The following is a 22,121-nucleotide window of genomic DNA, read 5'->3' on the forward strand; positions in this document are numbered from 1 at the left end:
TTTAAAATAAAGAGATGGAGCATGTCACACTCAAGCAAATAATAAAATAATATTTATGTTGATCTAGTGGCATCTGTGCAAGGTTGCCACCAGCTCTGAATGTGAATAATCCATATCTATTCATTGCCCAAATAAGATCTGATAAGTGCGTATGAAAGTGACTTTTGAAATTACTTGTGGCTACAGGGTAATTGGATATTCATTGAGTAAAGTGTTAAACCTAAGCATTGTGGCATAACCACTGAGAATTCCTAGGGAACGCTCCTGGATCTTTTGGCCCTAACTCCCTTAGGGCTGATTAATTCAAGTCCAGCAGTCTATGGTTCATACGAGTACACGGTGAGTACAGTATTTATGCAGAGGTTTATTGTTTTGTTGTGTTTTGTTTTATTTGGTAGTAGTCCTCTCCTAAGTCCAGCTTATATTATAACAGCCCCCTCCTCCCTTTTCTTCTCAGGCTATTGGTTTATTGGAAATAGCAGGTCAGTTGTCTCGTAGAATATCCCACAATCTGGATTTGGCAGATTGCTTTATCTTACAGTCTTTTAAACTTGGGCCTCTCTCCCCTGTCTCCCCTGTATTTCTTTTTTCTTTTTCTTTTTTTTTTTTCTGTTCTTTCTCTTTCTTCCTCTCTCTCTCTTTCATTATTTCCCTCCCTGCCTGCCTTCCTTTTCTTTTTTCTTTCTTTCTTTTTTTTTGAGACATAGTCTCCTTCTGTTGCCCAGGCTGGAGTGAAACGGTACGATCTTGGCTTGCTGCAACCTCCACTTCCTGGGTTCAAGCGATTGTCCTGCCTCAGCCTACCAAGTAGCTGGAACTACAGGCGCGTGCCACCACATCTGGCTAATTTTTTGTATTTTTTAGTAGAGATGGGGTTTCGCCGTGTTAGCCAGGATGGTCTTGATCTCTTGACCTCAAGTGATCTGCCTGCCTTGGCCTCCCAAAGTGCTGGGATGACAGGGGTGAGCCATGACGCCCAGGCTTTTTTTCTGAGATGGAGTCTCACTCTTTCTCACTAGGCTGGCGTGATCTTGGCTCACTGCAACCTCCGACTCCCTGGTTCAAGCGATTCTCCTGCCTCAGCCTCCCGAGTAGCTGGGATTACAGGCATATGCCACCATGCCCAGCTAATTTTTGTATTTTTAATAGAGATGGGTTTTCACCATGTTAGCCAGGTTGGTCTCAAGCTCCTGACCTCAAGTGATCCGTCTGCCTCAGCCTCCCAAAGTGCTGGGATTACAGGCATGAGCCACCGCGCCTGGCCTCCCCTGTATTTGCTAGAGGCTTGATTCGATTTGGGTTCTTTTTTTCTTTTCTTTTTTCCTTTTTATTTCTTTCTTTTTTAGGTAAATGTAATTGATGAGTGGCGCTGTGTTCAGCCTCATCTCTTGTGTTTAAACTTTAAGGAAGCATAGTTTCTTAGCACAAATCCTTAAACAAGGGAGTGATGGCTCTCAAGGCTTGCAGTGGGGTTTACTGTCAACATCGAAAAGTTTCAGGCATTTCAGCATCTCATGTATGAGCCCTGAGTATCAAGGGTGGGGAGAGAAGAGGGGTTGATGGGTAAATTCCCTGTTTTAGAGACACAAGAGTTTGAATGTCCCCAGGTGCTTCCCTTCAATCTGATTAACTCTGCAGAGGGGAGAAGACAGAGGTGAAGATGGGGGGATGCCTGCCTGGCCAATAACTAGAGGTGGGAGAGAGAAATGACAGGCCGAAGTTCCCCCTTTTTGAATATTCATATGAATGCTAATTGCCTTCCAAAGGCTCTTTGTCTTTTCTCTCTTTTACCTCTTCTGTTGATAAGGGATTTCAGGGCGGCTCTGGTTTTCCTCATCTGTAAAACTTCAATTCCTTTTTATTAATTTTCACATGCCTGTGGAATATCAAAGTTAATCATTTCTAAAGAAGCCACTCTTGCAATGTTAAGTGTTTGTTGTTTTTTTTTTTTTTTTCCTGGGCCAAATCTCAATGTACATGTTTCTAGTGTAAAAAGAGCTCACAATTTGTGTTATATGAGGGACACTTTTCTCTTTTTGCAGACTTCCTAAGGAAAGTGTTTATGCGTTTTTGTTTGTTTGCTTGTTTGTTTTCGTTTTTGAGACAGAGTCTCACTCTGTCGCCCAGGCTGGAGTGCAGTGGTGAGATCTTGGCTCACTGCAAACTCTGCCTCCCAGATTAAAGCGATTCTCTCAACTCAGCCTCCCTAGTAGCTGGGATTGCAGGCGCCCACCACCCCACCCGGCTAATTTTTGTATTTTTAGTAGAGATGGGGTTTCACTATGTTGGCCAGGCTGGTCTCGAACTCCTGACCTCAGGTGATCTGCCCGCCTTGGCCTCCCAAAGTGCTGGGATTACAGGCATGAGCCACCACACCCAGCTGTATTTATGCATTTTAAAGCTGTCTAGGAAAAGCAAACTTTCTCAGCATACATTTTATGCATGTTAAAACTGTTTGGGAAAATGTACAGTCCAGGCCACTGCCAGAAGTGAAGTGGCAAAGTGGATGTTCTGCTGATAACTGCTTCTGCTTATTTTCCCAGTTCAATAGAAATAATTTTTTTTTTTTTTTTTTGGTGGGGGGTAAAGATCGTGCTGTATTGCACATAAGCAGCTATTTCCATCAGTTAGCCTTGTGCTTTCTTTATACCAGAGGTCCCCAACCCCCGGGTCACAGACTGGTAGTGGTCTGTGGCCTGTTAGGTATTGGGCCGTGCAGCAGGAGGTGAGCAGCAGGCTGTATTTATAGCCGCACCATCCCTCTAATTACTGCCTGAGCTCCACCTTCTGTCAGATCAGTGGTGACATTAGACTCTCATGGCAGCGTGAACCCTATTGTGAACTGCGCGTGTGAGGGATCTAAGGTTGCGTGCTCCTTATAAGAATCTAACTAATGCCTGATGATCTGAGGGGTAACAGTTTCATCCCAAAACCACCTCTCCCCACCCTGGGTCTGTGGAAAAATGGTTTTCCAGAAAACTGATCCCTGGTACCAAAAACATTGGGGACCACTGATTTATACAAAATGACATGTTGTGCCTCCAAGTAGAAGTTGAAGAAGGCTAAAGAGGGAATGTTTCAAACCCGTCCCTCCCCACTCCCCCAACTCTCCTCTACCCCAGTCCTTTCCCTCTACCCGAGTTCACCTTTAAAACCTGCAGCATGTCTAATTTCATTCATTCCCCTGGAGAAAAGAGCTGGGAGTCATTCAAGTGTCATGATGATAAAAGTGAACCTGTAGGGTGGGGTTTAATACCACCAGGATTGTCCAGCTCATTTGAAAGGAAGAAAAGCACTGACCTGGACTCAAACTCTAGGTCTGCCACTTGCCATCTGTCTGACTATGGGCAAATAATGCAATGTCTCCTTAAACCTCAGTATTCTTTGCTATAAAGTGGGGATAATACTATATAAGCAACAGTTTAACACTTATTGAGTGCATACCAGGTACTGTGATTTACTTACCTGACCTATTGCATCAGTCTGATGGAGGAAGTGCTGTTATTTTGATTTACATGAAGCTGAGGACAGGGAGGAAGTTATGCCATTTGTATAAGGTGATACAACTTAATGAATGACTCCTAGGGTTCTGCTAAGGATTGAAAAATATATATATTTATGTATGAGTATATATTCTCTATATATTTATATATTCAATATATATTTTATTATACATTTATAAATATATATAACATGTATATAAAATATATATATATTTTTTACAGACAGAGTCTTACTCTGTCTGGAGTGCAGTGGTGCCATCATGGCTCACTGCAGCCTTGAACTCGTGGGCACAAGTGATCTTCCCACTTCAGCCTCCCAGCTAGCTAGGACCATAGGTGCACACCAACACACTCAGCATTTTTTAATTTTTATTTTTATTTTAATTTTTTTGTAGAGACAGGGTCTTACCATGATGTTGCCCAGGCTGGTCTGAACTCCTGGGGCTCAAGTGATCCTCCTGCCTCAGCCTCCCAAAAGTGATGGGATTATAGGCGTGAGCCACCCACATGCCCTAAAAACTTAAATGTTATTGATCTCAATCACCAGGCTCATGAGATGCATGCAATAAGTTGCAGATTGGTGGCCCTTGGGCCAGATGTGTGTTTTATTTGACCTGAGAGTGATTCTTTAAAACTTCAATTATTTACAAGAACTTATAACTCAGGTGCTCTCAAAAAAGTCCAGATTTCCTGCTTTTCTTTGAGAATGGAAAGCTATAGCAATGCTGGATTCACATTGTTTACAGTTATTGGCTGGGAGAGCTGAGTCGTGGCTGCCTCTGTTGGTCAGAGGGTCGTGTGGCCAGGGTGGCCGTCCCTGTGAGTTCAATGTCATCTCATTCTTTAGGGCTGCCTTCATTTTACTTGTCTTACTTGGCCCCTGTAGGAATATTTGAGTTCGTGGCTCTGTTTTAAATTAAATAGAGTCAAATCTATATTCTGACCAATTTAGCAAACACATAAAATAACTGCCTTCTCATCCAATAACCTGGAAATTCATGGAGAATAAGAGAGGTGACTGAAGAGTTGAGACAGATAAATGTCTTAGTTTTCAAGTAGAAAGAAAACCCAGTGGATTCTGGAAACCACAGAGTTAGCATGAATTCTTGGATAAGTTATTAAGCCAGATATTTGAGAACAAGCTGGGGAGAAAACAGGGATCATTACCCACGTTGGTTAGCGGCATGCAAGACATGTGCCCAAGCCTGTTTCTTTTTGGGTAGAATTACCAGCCCAATAGTGGAAGCTTACTAATACAGTGGCTCTTCATTGCAAAAAATATTTGATATTTTTGGTGTCCTTGTGGACAGGAAAGGGGATGATGGGCTAAATACTTAAATGGATGATTTGTGCTTGGTTGAACAATAAAACCAAAGGAACAGTTGTCTAAAGTATCTTTGTTAAGTTGGAGAGTGGCTTCTAGCAGAGTGGCCTCTGTGGCAGGAGAGGAGAAGCAGTCATATTACCCTGAACCTCCTCTCGCTTGTCTTTACCTGCCTGCCTCAGACTCACGGTTCTTTTCCTCACTTGGAACCATAGCCTCATGACACCTTGCTTTAAATTCCTGTGATCTTCCTGAATATCTTGGCCAAGGACTCATCAAATCCCTTCTCCCTGTCATTCAGCAGGGTCAGTCATCTTATGTCTCAAAAGGAAGTCTACTAGGAAACAAAACAGAAAAATACGAAAACTGTTTGAAATCTTTTTTTTTTTTTTTTGAGATAGAGTCTTGCTCTGTTGCCCAGGCTGGAGTGCAATGGCACGATCTTGGCTTACTGTAACTCCGCCTCCCGAGTTCAAGCGATTCTCCTGCCTCAGCCTCCCAAGTAGATGGGATTACAGGCACGTGCCACCATGCCCAACTAATTTTTGTATTTTTGTAGAGATGGGTTTCACCATAGTGGCCAGCCTGGTGTTGATTTCCTGACCTCATGATCCGCTTGCCTCGGCCTCCCAAAGTGCTAGGATTACAGGCGTGAGCCACCATGCCCGGCCTCAGTCACTGAGTTTAGAGGATGCAGAGAGGAGCAGGGAGTCTTTGTATTCAAGGCTAACTTTACAATGGGGCAGAGGAGATACACACAGATGGCTGTAAAATAGTAATATTCGCGGCTGGGCGGGGTGGCTCACACCTGTAATCCCAGCACTTTGGGAGGCCGAGGCAGGCAGATCTTGAGGTCAGGATATTGAGACCATCCTGGCTAAAATGGTGAAACCCCGTCTCTACTAAAAATACAAAAAAATTAGCCAATTGTGGTGGCGGGCACCTGCAGTCCCAGCTACTCCGGAGACTGAGGCAGGAGAATGGCGTGAACCCAGGAGGCGGAGGTTGCAGTGAGCTGACATCGCGCCACTGCACTTCAGCCTGGGTGACAGAGCAAGACTCTGTTTCAAAAAATAAAATAAAAAAATTTTAAAAAGTAATATTCTCTCAGTGGTTCTTCAGGAGTCAGAAACGAGAAGGCAGATTTCGGCTTGTTTTTAAAGCTCTCCTAAAATGGAATGGGCTCTCTTGAAAACTAGTCACCAGTCATGTTGATCAACTGTTGGGCATGAGCTGGAAGAGATTTCTGCTTTGAAGGGGGGTTGGCGTAGATGGCCTTTCTAGGTCCTTTCTATCTCTATTAGTCTGTGGTTCCCAGACCACCGAGGTGCTTTTTATAAACTTATTTAGAGAGAATTGTCACCACATCAAATGCCAGTACATTATACTTGGTGTTCTGGGGTTCTGGGCACACCACATTGGGAAGTGTTGAATCGCAGGTTTCCACAGTGTGGAATTGCATTGGTGTATTTGTCTTTTGGAGACCCAAGTCCCCATAGGCAGGGGCCTGGCTGTTTTTTTTTTTTTTTTTTTTCTTCATGCACCTGGTAGGAGAATCTACTGGCGTATTTGGCAGGCACTGTCTTGTTGCTTGTTGCTTCTTTTGCTTGTGGTTTGCATCTGGCTCTGCAGATTGCTGTTCCCTTTGAGTGTCACAGCGCTTCATTTCATGAGACAGTTAGTTGTCTTCAGGAAAGTCTGTTCCCATGCCCCCACCCTCCAGGAATCCAGCTAACACCCAGAGCTTAGCTGTTGAGACAGATTTCTAATTTTTACCCTTCAATGGCAGAACTTTAATGTTGTGTCCCTAGAACTCCTTCAGCCCTAGAAAATGTGGAAAGTAGGCCAAGTGCGGTGGCTCACTCCTGTGATCCCGGCATCTTGGGAGGCCAAGGTGGGAGAATCACTTGAGCCCAGGAGTTTGAGACCATCCTATGGAGGACATAGCAAGACCCTGTTTCTACAAAGATAAAAATAAAAATCAGCTGGGCATGGTGTGGGACACCTATAGTCCCAGCTCTTTGGGAGACAGAATCAGGAGGAACACTTGAGCCTGGAAATTCAAGGCTGCAGTGAGCTATGATCACACCACTGCATTCCAGCCTGGGCAACAGAGCAAGCTCTAAAAAAGAAAAAGAGAGAAAATGTGTAAGTCACATTGTGGCTCCATGCAGATGACTGAAGCAAGCAAAGGCAGCTTCTCTTCACAACCTTTGAGGCAAAATGTTCTGGCAGCACCATGGCACCATTCTGGTCCTGCCGTCTTTCTGCTGCCACATGGCCATTGTCATCACTTCTCACTTTCCCACTGTCTATACCAAGTAATTGTAAGGAAGGCAGACACAGCCTTTTTCTCCTGGTAAACACATCCTAAGGGTCAGAAGGGCATATGTTCTTTTGGTTTGGCATTTTTGCCCAATTTTTGCATGTTTGACCCTGGGGTTACTTCTTTGAGACATTCCCCCTGTCCCAGATAATTCAAAAATTACTTGAAGGATGTGGAGACAGGGTATGGCAGTTTAGAGCGGCAGGCAGTTCTTTCTAAAATGCTTAGAGCCAGAAGTAAATGTGAAACCCCACAGCTTCTGTGGCCCTAGGGGGTGTGGACATTTCAGTTGTCCTGGCAGACATTCTTCCTGTCCAGGCACTCTCTCTGCTGGGTGAGTGAGTATTGGGTCAGCTCCAGGCTTCCCCACACTACATCAGATGGAGTGGGCTGATCCGCCCACCAGCTTACCTGCCTCCCTGCCCAGGATTCCTGGAACAAACTATTAAGAGTAATGGAGGCAGAGAATGGAATTCTTAGTGCTGGCAGCCAGTTTAATCCCACCTGAAGGGTTTTAAAAATGCGGATGTGGCTGGGCCTGGTGGCTCACACCTGTAATCCCCGCACTTTGGGAGGCTGAGATGGGTGGATCACTTAAGGCCAGGAGTTTGAGACCAGTCTGGCCAACATGGTGAAACCCTGTCTCTACTAAAAATACAAAAATGAGCCGGGTGTGGTGACGTGCGCCTGTAATCCCAGCTACTCCGGAGGCTGAGGCACCAGAATCACTTGAACCCGGGAGGCGGAGGTTGCAGTGAGCCAAGATCGCACCACTGCGCTCCAGCCTGGGTGATAGAGCGAGAGTCCATCTCAAGTAAATAAATAAATATACTGATGCATCCCTCTTGGACTAACCCCCCACCAATACTTTTTTAAAAGCAGATTTATGGATTTCACAGACCGTGTGATTCGCCCATTTAGAGTGTACAATGCAATGGTTTTTAGTATATTCACAGTTGTATGACCATTACCACGATTTTAGGACATTTTCAGCAGTCATTTTCTATGTCTTCCCAACTCCCCCAGTTCAAGGCGCCCAACCACTCATCTAGTTTCTGTCCCTATAGCTTTGCTTATTCTGGACATTTTATAGAAATGCAGTCATACTACATGTGGTCTTTTGTGAGTGGCTTCTTTTACTTAACATGATGTTTTAAAGGTTCATCCATATTGTAGCATGTATTGGTACTTTGTTCTTTTTCACTGCTGAATAATACTCCATCATATGCAGATACTCTCTTTGGTTTATCCATTCATCAGTTGATGGACGTTTGGGTTGATTCTACTTTTTGGTTCTTAGGAGTAATGTTGCTAATGCACCATGTATACAAGTTTTTGTGTGGACATCTGTTTTCATTTCTCTTGGGAATATCCCTAAGAGTGGGATTTCTGGGTCATACATTAACTTTATGTCTAACCTTTTGAGGAACTGCCAGATATTTTGCAAAGCAGCTGCATCATTTCACAGAACTATTTCATAAGAGCTCTGCTCAGTGCTTCTAGATGTGATTCTAATGTGCTGCTGGTGTGGTTGAAAAACCTCAGTCCGCCTCATCTCATCTGGAAGTAAAATAACTGTAGAGCAGATAGCAGCATTGTATCTGAAGGAGAGAATAATTTTAGAGCAGAACATCCATCCCTTCCAAGTTGTCCTTTCCAGCATTGCACATTTTTCAGCTCTTCCTATGTAGTTGAAGGTGACCTGAGCACCAGTTAGGGGACTAGTCAGTCGAATGCTGGAGGAAGATTCTCCAGTGCCCACCTACAGCACAGGCAGGCTACCAAGAGTTAAGTTGATCTGGAAAAGTGACCTGTCGTTTAAACAGAATGCGTCCACAGATGTGTAATCCCCACTTCTGAGGACACGACATTTCTTCTTGCGTCATCACTTTTTTGGTGTTATCTGGTAAAAACTGAGTCATGAGGTGCCGACAAAAATTAAGTGCACTTAACGTGAAGCTTGAGGCATTCTGCTCATTCCTGAGATTCTTGCAGCTGTCAGCCCTGCTGTCTAGATGGTAAACAACTTGCCGAGGATGAAACCCCGCCACTGCGGCTTTCCTCGGCTTGTCTGAGCGAGACCTAGACCTGAACGGTGCACGCCTGCGAGAATCGGAGGATGAGAGAGGGACTGCGAGGTGGCGGCCCCAGGATCCAGCGGCTTCGCCTTCCGCAGAACCCTGCATCTAAAGTGGCCCCATGGAGGGGGTCAAAATATAACTATTTTTGTTCTGTGAACTGTAAAAACAATCATTCCCTCCTGACTGCAGATAAGCATTTCCAAATGGCGACTGTGAGCCACCCTGAGCCTTTTTCCCCTTCTTTGTGTTTGCAGCCACGGCACAGGGTACGAGAGCGATAACCACACAACGCCCATCCTCTGCGGCGCCCAGTACAGAATACATACACACGGTGTCTTCAGAGGCATTCAGGTGAGCACGCAGAGAGGCCCTAGCGGGAAGGGAGCTGCACTGCCTCTTCCTGCTTACCGGCTCTTTAGTTCCTTACTGATGGACTCTTTGGCCCTGGCAAGCCTCTTCTTCATTGCAGGCTCCTTTAACATCAGGGACCCCTGCTCATCCCCTGGGTCTGATAACGCGGCTGTGTCCTCTCCCAGAGAGGCTGCCCTGCTGCCTGACACAGCCCAAGATGCGTCCTACAGAATCCTCTCCTTTCTGCCTTTACTGCTCCATTTGACTTCTCCAGGGCAGGCTGTGTGGCTTTTGCTTTTGAGCTAATTGGGTTTGAATTAACCGCCTGGACCTTTGACTTCTAAGATTTGGTCTACATCGTAAAGTGCCCACAGATAGACACATCTTGGCAAGTGTTGATGATAATCATACTAACTGTACCGCCTATGGCTGGACATTTTCTATATACTAGGCATTGTGCTAAGTTTTTTACATAGACTTTAAAAAAATGGACTTTACCCTATTAGTACCATTTTGTACTGATGTGGTACATTTGTTATAATTGATGAGCCAATACTGATAAGTTATTGTTAGCTCATAGTTTGCATTAGGGTTCACTTTTTTATTGTACAGTTCTATGGGTTTTGAAAAATGCATAATGCCATGTACTTATTATTCTAGTATCATACAGAATAGTTTCACTACCCTTAAAGTTCCCTACACTCCACCTATTCTTCCCTCCCTCTTCTTCTCCCAACATTCACTGGTGTTTCTTCAGAATGTCATATATTTGGAATCATACTAGATGTAGCCTTTTCAGGCTGACTTCTTTCTCTTAGCAATATGCAGTGTAAGGTTTCTCCATGTCTATATGTGGCCTTTCCCCCTTCATTTCATCTGCAGTACACCCTGATGAGGTAGGTACTGTTATTCTTTCTATTCCATGGGTGAGGAAACTGAAGCCCAGAGGTGATGAATAACTTGACCAGAATCACATAGCTAGTAAATGGTAGAGCCGAGACTAATAACACAGGTCTTGCCTGACTTCAGATCCCCTGTTTATACCTACCTCCTGATACTGCTTCTTAGGGAGGCAGGGGATGGTGAACAGTTTTGGGGGAGGGAGAGGTCTCCAAGGAGCATGAGGAAAGTAAAGTATAAAGGTAAAAGTTTCAGAGAATTCAATAGACATTTTGGTCTGCCACCTCCATAGACCTTCAGCCTACCTTCCTTGCAGAGTCCCTATTTTGGGTGGTCAGAAGCACACACAGTTACTAAGGGTTTCATTTATGGCTTATAAACATCAATCCATGGCTGCAACATGAGTAACAGCAGTGATACTTTCACCAGAATGGTCAGTACTCTAGAAATAAGTTGTATCCAGGCCAGACCCCACATGATATGTGGGGCAAGTAGCTCTGAGATGTTCTGATTAATGTTTCCAGAAGTGTCACAAAGAGAGAACAGTGTGCTCCCTACTCCCAAGCCTTTCAATGGAGAGGAATAAAGGCAAGAGTTACAGAAATACGGAAATCTGACGACGGTTTGGGGAGACATCAAGCCTCTCCCCTGACAAATACCATCAGAATCCTTCACCAGGGCCCTTACTGAGATTAACAACTGTTCCCATGTGCACTGCTTCTCGGATGAATTAAGGGAAATGGAAAATGCTTCCTTTGCTTTCTTTCCCATCAAGTCCAGTTTGTCAGGCTCCCTTGTCATGGCCTCTAAATAACTCCAGACTGGACAGGTGTTGAATATTCCCATCCAACAACCGGCTCACCATTTAATTTTATGCCACCATTATCCCTGAGACACTACAGCCTATTAACATCAATGCTGCATTTTATGTCACTACAGCATTTTTCTTCCAAAAAAAGAAAGTGACCTTTCAGTGCAGGGCAATGTTAAATAGGGACTAGAACACAAGCATGGGGTAGAGTGGAAAATGCACAGGGCAAGGAGTTGGTTATACTCAGAAGTGGTTCCAGGTCTTAGCACAAAACATGAATGCACTTTAGGCCAGGCATGGTAGCTCACGCCTGTAATCCCAGCACTCTAGGAGGCCAAAGTGGAAGGATCCCTTGAGCTCGAGAGTTCGAGACCAGCCTGAGTAACACAGGGACATCCTATCTCTACCAAAAAAAAAAAATTAGCTGGGCATGATGACTCTCACCTGTTATCCCAGCTGTTCAGGTGGCTGAAGTGGGAGGATTACTTGAGCTGGTGAGGTCGAGGCCGCAGTGAGCCCCGATCGTGCCTAGGCAACTCCTGCACTCTAGCCTGGGCAACAGAATAAGATCCTGTCTTAAGAACAAACAAAACCAAAACATGGATGCACTCTAGTGACAGCATCTCACCCTCTATGGGGTTGATTTGCACATCTGTAAAGGAATGAGGAGAATTTAGTGCCCACTCAGGCACTTGCTCAGCTCCCATTTATGACTCCCTGACCCCAAGAAGAGGAAGGGGAGCTTGCCTCTCTGTTTTCCTCCAGTTCTTATTCTTGGAAGACTGACAACACACACACTGCACTTCCACAAGATAAAGAGGAGGGACAGATGCCCTGCAAAGGATGTGTGCAGTGCACAGAAGGCAGACGGATTCCAGTACTTTCTGGTGTCACTATTAAAGGTTGTGCTGGCTTCACCGTGGCCTTCTGGTGGGTTTTGCTTCCTTTCACAGATGGGACCACCACATCCAGGGGCTCCTTCTTCCTTGTCATTTACCTATACTTGGACGATCTGGTCAGTTTGGGGCTCATTCATTATCCCACTTTTTTCAAATAAGGATGCCCCCACCCATTGCAGATTGGCTCTAGGTCATGTGGTCATGTCTCCAAGCGGGAGGGAGTAGTTAGGCTTTGGGACTTTGGACTTGGAAACATCACCACCTCAAGAGAAGAAACTGAGAGATAGAATGGATTGGGAGCTCTTCGAGGCACCAGCATTTCTTTTGCAGAGGCTCTGGGACAGCCATGTCATGTAGGTTTCATCTGAAGAGCCACTTCTGGTTGCTCAGTAGTGATGACCTTAGAGCACTGCATTGTAGAATGTCCTGATCTAGCATCCATTAGTGATGTCTGCCATGGCGATCTGGAGTGTGAATGGGAGTGGTTTTAGGTCTGCACCTGCCACCCCTTCTTTGAATATATTCCAGTGCTCACTCTCCCTCAAGACCTACGTGAATGTTCTCATATGGCTTAAAGCCTCCTTGCCTCTTACTGTCTGCCTGCAGGATGTGCGGCGTGTGCCTGGAGTAGCCCCGACTCTTGTGCGGTCAGCATCTGAGACCAGTGAGAAACGCCCCTTCATGTGTGCTTACCCAGGCTGCAATAAGAGATATTTTAAGCTGTCCCACTTACAGATGCACAGCAGGAAGCACACTGGTAAGTGTGCCCACTGTCCAGCCTTGGGCAAACATGGTTCAAGAACTCCTTTTCCAGGCTGTCATGCTGCTAAGGACCCAAGTCATTCCCAGGATGGAAAGTAAGCACTGCTTTGAAAGGTCTGATCCAGGTGATGTAAAGAGGCTGTGAGGCCATTTTGCATTCTGATTATCCATCCTTTATTACAGAAGTCAGCAAACTGTCTTCCAGAAGGGCAGAGCAGAATGGTAGAGAGAAAGTGCTACAGAATTAAAGAGACCTGTGTGGGAATCGTGTTGGTGTTAGAATACTATTAGCATTTCTAAAGAGAGAGGAGCTAGCCTGGGAATATAGTCATCAGATGGTTTTAGAAGGTCAATGGGCAAGATCGTTGTGAAATTTTGGAAGAGATGGTCCAAAGAAAAACTTACCTGCTTAGGTCAGTAATAATCAACCAGACAGGAAGGGGAAAATTGATTGTTTTTTTTTGTGTGATCACTTCAAAAAAAAAAAAAAAAAAAAAGGTCAGGGGTTCACACCTGTAATCCCAGCACTTCGGGAGGCTGAGGTGGGTGGATCACCCAAGGTCAGGAGTTGGAGACCAGCCTGGCCAACAAAGTGAAACCCTGTCTTTACTAAAAATACAAAAATGAGCTGGGTGTGGTGGCACGCACCTGTGATCCCAGCTACTCGGGAGGCCGAGGCAGGAGAATTGCTTGAACCTAGGAGGAAGAGGTTGCAGTGAGCCAAGATCTCATCACTGTACTCCAGCCTAGGCAACAGAGCAAGAATCTGCCAAAAAAAGAGAGAGAGAGAGAGAGATGACGATTTTTGATTTTTGAAGATACTCCAATGAAACTGGATTTTCCTCCAGGTCAAGGAGGCTGCTTCTGGGAAACAGAGAACTGGCATTGTCTGGTGTTGGCCACCTTGAATGTGGACTGCCGTGTCACAGAACGTTTGCTCTGGGCCTTGTGGGCACTAGGTGGGAGTGTGGGAGTGTGGTGAAACCCAGGTTTTCCTACAGAGGAGCTACTGCTACCTTTTCCTACAATCAAAGAACAGCATAATTATAAGATGACTGTTAAACTGTAATATTACTGCTGATTTTGCTCTTGGGAAGCTGGAGAAAAAAGTGAGCTGCATTCAGATTTCTTTAGACCACTGGATGTTGCTAATTCACTGTTTCCAGAGGATGCAATTCTGGTATCAACCCGAGTTTGCACTTAGTGGGCCACAGACTTTGAGGCTAAAGAGGAGGGGACCAGTGGCATGTTATATTTTTATACATTTCCCCAAATGGGATCATTTGAAAAGTGACTGTCAAGGTTATAAGGAAAATGAAAAAGTAAAATCCTGCCTGAAAAATGCAAGGGAATAAATGAAGGTAATATGGTTGTAGAAACTTTTAATGGGAGAGAAGCACTAAGAATGCAGTGAGGATTAGACAACTGTGTGAAGGGAAGGCAGTGAACAAGATAGCCAGAACCCCAGACCCACTGGAGCCTTTAAGAAACTCTTCCTTGCAGAAGACGGGGGCAGGTTGGTATTTAACAATCCTACAGCCCCCCCTTGAAAGAGAGCAATAACTTCTTATTTATTTATAACAACAGTACAGACTATTATATTAAGTACCTTTGGGGTGTCAGGCTCTCTACATGTATATTTCATTTAATCCTTACTCACAAAACGTTTATTAAGAGGGTAGGATATAGCAGAAAGAGGACTCAGGCTCCTGCTTTTTAACTGCAGATTATAATCCCCCTTCTCAAAGAGTTGGTGGTTTGTTTGGGAGCGAGGATATAAACAAATGAAAAGTGACTAAGAGAGTACATGATCATGTACTAAATCAGAGACAGGAGGCACCAAGGAGTTTGGAGGGTATCAGTTTGAACTAGGGTCATCTGAGAAAGTTTCTTGGAGGAAGAAGGGGTTGGGTTAACCAGTGAAGGCTGGTAGGTTGGGCAGAGAAAGTGATAGATGAGCAGAAGCTCAAAGGCAGGGGAAGGAAATCAGACTCAATGGGGTATTGTCTTCTCCAGCATGCAGAGGTGAAGCATAAGGCACCAAGCTGGATACAAATACAAAAAAAGGGGCCAGGCGCAGTGGCTCACACCTGTAATCCCAGTATGTTGGGAGGCATAGGCGGGAAGATTGCTTAAGGGGGTCAAGACCAGCCTGGTCAATATAGTGAGACCCCGTCTCTACAAAAAATATTTTAAAAAATTTAGCCAAGTGTGCTGGTGTATGCCTGTAGTCCCAGCTACTCAGCAGGCTGAGGTGGGAGGATGGTTTGTGCCCAGGATTTCAAGGCTGCATGTGAGCTAGGCTCACACCATTGCACTTCAGTCTGGGCAACAGAGAGAGACTCTGTCTCTGAAAAAAAATAAAAATAAAAAGGCTCCAGTCCTCAGGATTTTCCAGCCCATGGAAGAATTGTAGAATTGTAGACCCAGACATAGCTCACCACATTAGATACCCTGAAATAAATGTCGTAATGAGGGAAGGAAGGGAAATTGACCCATGCAGTTTCCAAGCAGGCATTGCAGAAGAAGGAGACATACAGGGGACTTTTCGATGTGGAGGTAGGGATGGGGGACATTTAGTGTGAGCAGAGTGCAAGGAAGACTTCAGGATGTGAGCTCTGGCATAGTGGGGAATAGAGATTCATGAGGGAAATAGCAGAGGCTTTGAGGTTGGAAAGGTAACAGGACCTGACTGATTCCAGAATGGCTTGTTTCCATCCCAGATGCCTGTGACTCAGGATTCTCCTAGGAAGGTGGGAAGCCTTGGGGTTGCTCACTTCTCTTGGGGCTCAGGTCCCAGTATTTGGCTGAACTTTCTCAAGTGAGGACAGGGGTGAGGCTTCTCCATTCTGAGTCAGGAGGTTGCGTAATCCCACTACTGGCTTCTCTTGGATAAAGCACACCAAAAACTTCCTCAATGCTTTTGGTGTATCTCGAGGGTCTCACAACCATGGAGTCATATTTGCTTGACTCAAGAACAAGGAGTCGTAGCACAGAACACCAGATCTTCAGGCCATAAAACATAAAACTCTTATTTCCTGAGGTTGACCTCAAGGCACATGCATCCCAGAATTCTGCCTCAGATTCTGCCTGGGAGTTAAATATTTTGTTTTTTATTTGCTAATATTTTTTGAGCACTCCTTCTGTGCTAGGCCCTGGGCTGAGCCTTTTATGCAAAGGTCATAAATCCTTTGAAGTTGTTGGATTATTGGACCCATTTTACAATAAAGAAACCACACCTCACCCAGGGTTTTTTTTTTTTTTTCAATGGCAGAGCTAGATGTGAGCTTCAGGGTGGAATCCTCTGGCCCCTGAGCTCCCATTCATTTCTAACTTGCAGGTTGGGGATCATCCAACCCTAAAAAGCTCTAACAAAGTGCTTTAGGCATTTTGGGATCTGTTCAGTCCTAGTAGGAGAGGTTGCCTTTAATGAGATCCCCTTTTCCAGTGTCATTTTCAAATAGAATATGTGTCTTCCCCAAGGTGAGAAACCATACCAGTGTGACTTCAAGGACTGTGAGCGAAGGTTTTCTCGTTCAGACCAGCTCAAAAGACACCAAAGGAGACACACAGGTTTGTAGGTTCACTTCTCATTGTTGCCAGCGTGTTCCCTTGGGCTAGGGTTGATTTCATGATTCTCTTTGTTGTTGAATATGAATGAGAGAGTCAACCATGTGTTTAGTTTTTCCAGTATTTTTTCCCCCATAATCTCTGGAGATGTTCCTCCTCTTAAAGAAAAAGAAAGAAAACACCCCACATTTCCCCTGCAAACCACAGAACAGCGAGATCCCACTAGCATTGGGCTGATGATACACCGAGCATCGGCAAAGAATGAGGGTGACAGAGAGTGGAATCCGATTTGTAGCGTGTGATTCACTTTTCCTGTCTCCGACACAGCTGAGATCTTCCAGCTGGTGAGAAGCTGGACCTTTGTGGTGAAGGAATGATTGTTCCCAAGCTAGAAGCAGGTCCTTGAAGATTACTGTGCAGAATCAGGGATTCTTGTTGGGCCTGGGGGACTGGGGAAATCTGAGGGTGAGGCAGATGCAGACACTGCAGGCATGGCTGGAAATGCTGGGCTCCTCCAGCTGTCGGAAGTCAGCCTTGTGGGCCTCACTGTGCCCCACATTGTTAGGGCCGAGGCTAGACCTTCTCTGTCCATTTAGGTGTGAAACCATTCCAGTGTAAAACTTGTCAGCGAAAGTTCTCCCGGTCCGACCACCTGAAGACCCACACCAGGACTCATACAGGTAAAACAAGTGCGTAAACTTTTCTTCACATTTATTTTTCATTATTTTTTTTAACTATTGTGGAATGAAATTGTGATGAGAGGGATTGGAAAAGACTAGTGTAAAAGTTCTAAGGTTTAGCCTCAGCTGAGAGAAGGAATAGTGCATGGCTATCTTTAAATAATAAATAATAACATTTTTTAAAGAAGGGGAGGGTGGAAATACAGAGAAGGAGAAAGATGGGAAAAGAATGGCTGGAGTGTGCAGAATGAAAATGAAGAGATAAGCCAGGTCCCTACTGTTTCCAGTTTGTCGTGTCACACATTTTGTCACTCTGTTTGATATGATAATCAACTTTACAGAAAAGCAGCAGAAATTCTAGCAAGCCAAACATTTATTCTTCTGAGAGCACATGTTTCATGGCACTGTTTTCAGAGAACTGAGTCCTTGCTCTGCTGAAAGTTAATGCCCCCAGAGCGGTCTTGGTTTCTGTGGGACCAGTATCAGTGTGTGGATATTATTTCTTTTGTACTAGTACAGAGAAGAGAATAAGACATTTATTTACTGGCTGCTGAAGGTTTTTGCTTTCTGCAAGGCTGGTGTGATTCATAATAAAAATAGCACCACCTTTGTTGCATATTTTCTACCTTTGGAAGAAGGTTAATGCTTAGCTTATCTAAATCTATCTTCACAACATGCTTGTAAGTAGAGTAAGATAGGACTGGATGTGGTGGCTCATGCCTCTAATCCCAGCTCTTTGGGAGGTTGGGGTGGGTGGATCACTTGAGCCCAGAAGTTCAGGACCAGCCTGGGCAACATGGCAAAACCCTGTCTCTACAAAAAATACAAAAACTAGCTGGGCATGGTGGTGTGTACCTGTAGTCCCAGCTATTTGGGGGAGGCTGAGGTAGGAAGATCACTAGAGCTTGCTTGGGAGGCTGAGGCTGCAGTGAGCTGTGATCCCACCACTATACTTCATCCCAAGTGACAGAGCAAGACCCTGTCTCAAAACAAAACAAAACAAAACAAAAAAGTAAGGTAGGCATGTTTTATTCCCATCTTACAGATGAGGGGACTGAGGCAATAGTAATTCAATGGCTTATCTAAAGTCACAAAGTTAGTAAGTAGCAAATCCAGTTCTGTCTGCTTCCAGCCCACCTTGTCCCACTTGCTTCTTTATTGGAGAAGGAACAGGCATTTACTCTGCAGTCCAGGGAGCATGGAGAGTCAAGCAGAGAGTCAAAGTCAGCAAAGCTGAACACCACTGAGAGACTGAGAGGAATGAAAATGATGAGAGACAGAGTTGGGATTTGTCCATTAGGAGCCAGCCCTTGATGGCACGGCTGGAGGTGGGGTTGGAGAGTGGGAGCCAGGCCAGGAAGAGCAGAGGAACAGCGAGTGAAGGAAAACATGACATCATAAACCCCTGGGCAGCCCCAGATTCTCCGCCCAAACTGGCTGCATTTAAAAACAGAGCCAAGGTACCTGTGGCCCATGGTTGGTGGGATGGGATCTTGCTTCCCTTCTTCAGGTGCCTTTGATGCTTCTTTGACTTAGTCCTGAGCTCATAATTTGGTGGTAAAGTGTTATAGTCCCTTGTACACTGCTGTCACACTTACCAAGTAAGTGTGACATGACCTGTTTCACCAGCAGACTGTTTAATACTGCATTTCATTGGCCTCCAGTCTGACCCTGGGACACCAGCCCTCCTGGGACATTTCTCAGTGCTTGTCCAAATCAGTACTCAGAGAAGGCCAAGTGGGACCAGCAGTATCTGAGAAGATCCATCAAGTGGTACAGGGTTTGGCTTCTGCACATTCTTCCTTAGGATGGAGCCGCAGCTGCTTTTCCATCATGGCTAGGCCTGGGAGGTGTGATACAGGAAAGCGCACGGGCTCTGGAATTCAACAGACCTGGAGTTTTGAGTTCTGCCTGGATCTGCCTTCAATAGATGTCCTACCTCATCTGTAGAGTGGGGATAATAACGCTTCCCCTACAGGCTGTTGTAAGGAATACATGAGGGTGTGTGTGTGTGTGTCTGTGTGTGTGTGTGTGTGTGTGTGTGTGTGAAGCCCAGCACAAGGCTTGGCATATGTTAAGCATCAAATAAATGATAGTTATTCTCCCTAATGAGAATGAGGCTTGGAAAGAATGTCTGAGGGCTCCTTGGGTGGAGAAGCCTCGATCTTTTGGCAAGCTTATTAAAAATCTAAGAACCACGCCCCAACTAGAGTCTTCCATATAACAGGATTATGCTCTCAGTGACATTTTAAGAGAAAAAAAAAACAACAACACATAACATGCAAACTGGTATCAGTGATTTATTTTAAAGTATCCAGCCCATCCAGGGTATCTACACAGATAGAAGTGTTAAAAGCTTCAGTCACAGCTCAGATCCCTGGACAGTGATCACTCAGTAATACCCAGGGTGATGACCTGGAGGCTTCTGCAGCCCAGTTCTGCTCAGTTCCCAACTTACTCAGCAAGGGAGAGAAATTTACACAGTCCGCAAAACATTCTGTCAGCAGAGACTGAAACAAACGTTCTTCCCCTTAATTATGAATTGCTCAGACATTTCTCCCAATTTGACTCATTCTTTATCTCCCACTTTCCAAGTTTTCTGGCCTAAGAATATAACTTTTTACAATATTTCGATCCTTAAAGCCCCCAGAGGTGCTGCTGTTTCAAGGCTGTCTGGGAAATGAGCTCAGTTGGTTAGCTCAGGGACGGAATGATGGGGAATTCAGAGTGGGTGCCTTGTAATGACTTGACTTAGGCCTTGATAGTTGAACTTGCGCCCGTCTCTTCATTGCAAGTGTCTCTGACTGGCAATTGTGTCAACAGGTGAAAAGCCCTTCAGTTGTCGGTGGCCAAGTTGTCAGAAAAAGTTTGCCCGGTCAGATGAATTAGTCCGCCATCACAACATGCATCAGAGAAACATGACCAAACTCCAGCTGGCGCTTTGAGGGGGTCTCCCTCGGGGACCCTTCAGTGTCCCAGGCAGCACGGTGTGTGAACTGCTTTCAAGTCTGACTCTCCACTCCTCCTCCCTCACTTCTCTAAGAAGGAAACTTCAGTTGATCTTCTTCATCCAACTTCCAAGACAAGATACCGGTGCCTCTGGAAACCACCAGGTGTGCCTGGAAGAGTTGGTCTCTGCTCTGCCTGCTTTTAGTTGACTCACAGGCCCTGGAGAAGCGACTAACAATGTCCGGTTAGTTAAAAGCCCATTGCCATTTGGTCTGGATTTTCTACTGTAAGAAGAGTCATGGCTGATCATGTCCCCCTGACCCTTCCCTTCTTTTTTTATGCTCGTTTTTGCTGGGGATGGAATTATTGTACCATTTTCTATCATGGAATATTTATAGGCCAGGGCATGTGTATGTGTCTGCTAATGTAAACTTTGTCATGGTTTCCATTTACTAACAGCATCAGCAAGAAATAAATCAGAGAGCAAGGCATCGGGGGTGAGTCTTGTCTAACATTCCCGAGGTCAGCCAGGCTGCTAACCTGGAAAGCAGGATGTAGTTCTGCCAGGCAACTCTTAAAGCTCATGCATTTCAAGCAGCTGAAGAAAGAATCAGAACTAACCAGTATCTCTGTATAGAAATCTAAAAGAATTTTACCATTCAGTTATTTCAATGTGAACATTGGCACACTGCTCTTAAGAGACTATGAAGATCTGAGATTTTTTTGTGTATGTTTTTGACTCTTTTGAGTAGTAATCATATGTGTCTTCATAGATGTACATATCTCCTCGCACAAATGAAGGGGAATTCATTTTCATCATTGGGGGTGTCCTTGGTGTATACAAACCATGCTGGTTATGTGGCTTCAAGTTGTAAAAATGAAAGTGACTTTAAAAGAAAATAGGGGCTGGTCCAGAATCTCCACTGATAAGACTGTTTTTAAGTAACTTAAGTAACTTTGGGTCTACAAGTATATGTGAAAAAAATGAGACTTCCTGGGTGAGGAAATCCATTGTTTAAAAGTGGTTGTGTGTGCGTGTGCGTGTGTGTGTGTTGTGTTGTGTTTTGTTTTTTAAGGGAGGGAATTTATTATTTACTGTTGCTTGAAATTACTGTGTAAATATATGTCTGATAATGATTTGCTCTTTGACAACTAAAGTTAGGACTGTATAAGTACTAGATGCATCACTGGGTGTTGATCTTACAAGATATTGATGATAACACTTAAAATTGTAACCTGCATTTTTCACTTCGCTCTCAATTAAAGTCTATTCAAAAGGAAAGTGGCAAGATTCCATCAGCTGTATTGTGTTCAAATCTCAAGGCCACTGAGCCTCTTTTAAACAGGTAAGAGAAGACGCCACCGACGTCGATGGCTACTAGTGAGCCTATCCAGGTCCTGACCACAATTTATTTATCTCTGTCAAACTTCAGGAGGGACTTACATGTCCTAGAAGCGGCAGAGAATGCCTTCACCTTGCATTACAGAGTGATCGTGCTCGTGCTGTGGTTGGATGGGGTCTGTGGATGATGTGGGGATTATGTTTTAAGGTATATTTTAGGCAGATTATCATTGCATCACTTCTTACTCCAGATCAGCAAAAGAAAATAGAGAGATGTTAATGATAACTTGTCCTTTTGAAAGTTCACAGATACATCACTGGGAGGGCATAGGCTGAACACCTAGTACAATTGAATTTACAACTGTACTTGCTATAAATCAGCTCAGCAGATTGAAAACTGCTCAGCCTTTCCAGGGCTACTGAGTGTGAAAGCAAAGATCTGTATTATCCATAAACTATAAACTCTCTGTTCTGGTGTGTGGTTTTTGAATTGTAAATAAGGAGATTAATTTGGTGCAGCTCCTCTCAGCTCCCTTGTCTTGGGGCTTGCATGCATTCCGGGTTTTATTTCTTCATTTAAAATACATCTCAAACAGATGGAAGCCTAGCCATGGAGACTGTTC

At 44.7% G+C, this 22,121-nt stretch overlaps 1 protein-coding gene across 3 annotated transcripts in view; it reads left to right on the forward strand.

The window, feature by feature from the left end:
* The window catches only part of WT1 (WT1 transcription factor), a 47,738-nt gene extending 26,300 nt beyond the window's left edge, over window positions 1–21,438 (forward strand). For 2 of the 3 annotated variants that reach the window (XM_030918917.1, XM_030918919.1), the window contains 5 exons: window positions 9,489–9,585; window positions 12,802–12,952; window positions 16,441–16,530; window positions 17,124–17,216; window positions 20,031–21,438. In XM_030918917.1, coding sequence (XP_030774777.1) covers window positions 9,489–9,585; window positions 12,802–12,952; window positions 16,441–16,530; window positions 17,124–17,216; window positions 20,031–20,152 — 553 coding nt within the window. In that variant the 3' untranslated portion in view covers window positions 20,153–21,438. The remainder of the gene's footprint in view (window positions 1–9,488; window positions 9,586–12,801; window positions 12,953–16,440; window positions 16,531–17,123; window positions 17,217–20,030) is intronic. The other variant, XM_030918918.1, reaches the window with a different exon arrangement.
* Window positions 21,439–22,121: the final 683 nt, after the last annotated feature.

This window comes from Rhinopithecus roxellana, chromosome 15 (genome assembly GCF_007565055.1).
Source record: "Rhinopithecus roxellana isolate Shanxi Qingling chromosome 15, ASM756505v1, whole genome shotgun sequence".
Lineage (NCBI taxonomy): Eukaryota > Metazoa > Chordata > Mammalia > Primates > Cercopithecidae > Rhinopithecus > Rhinopithecus roxellana.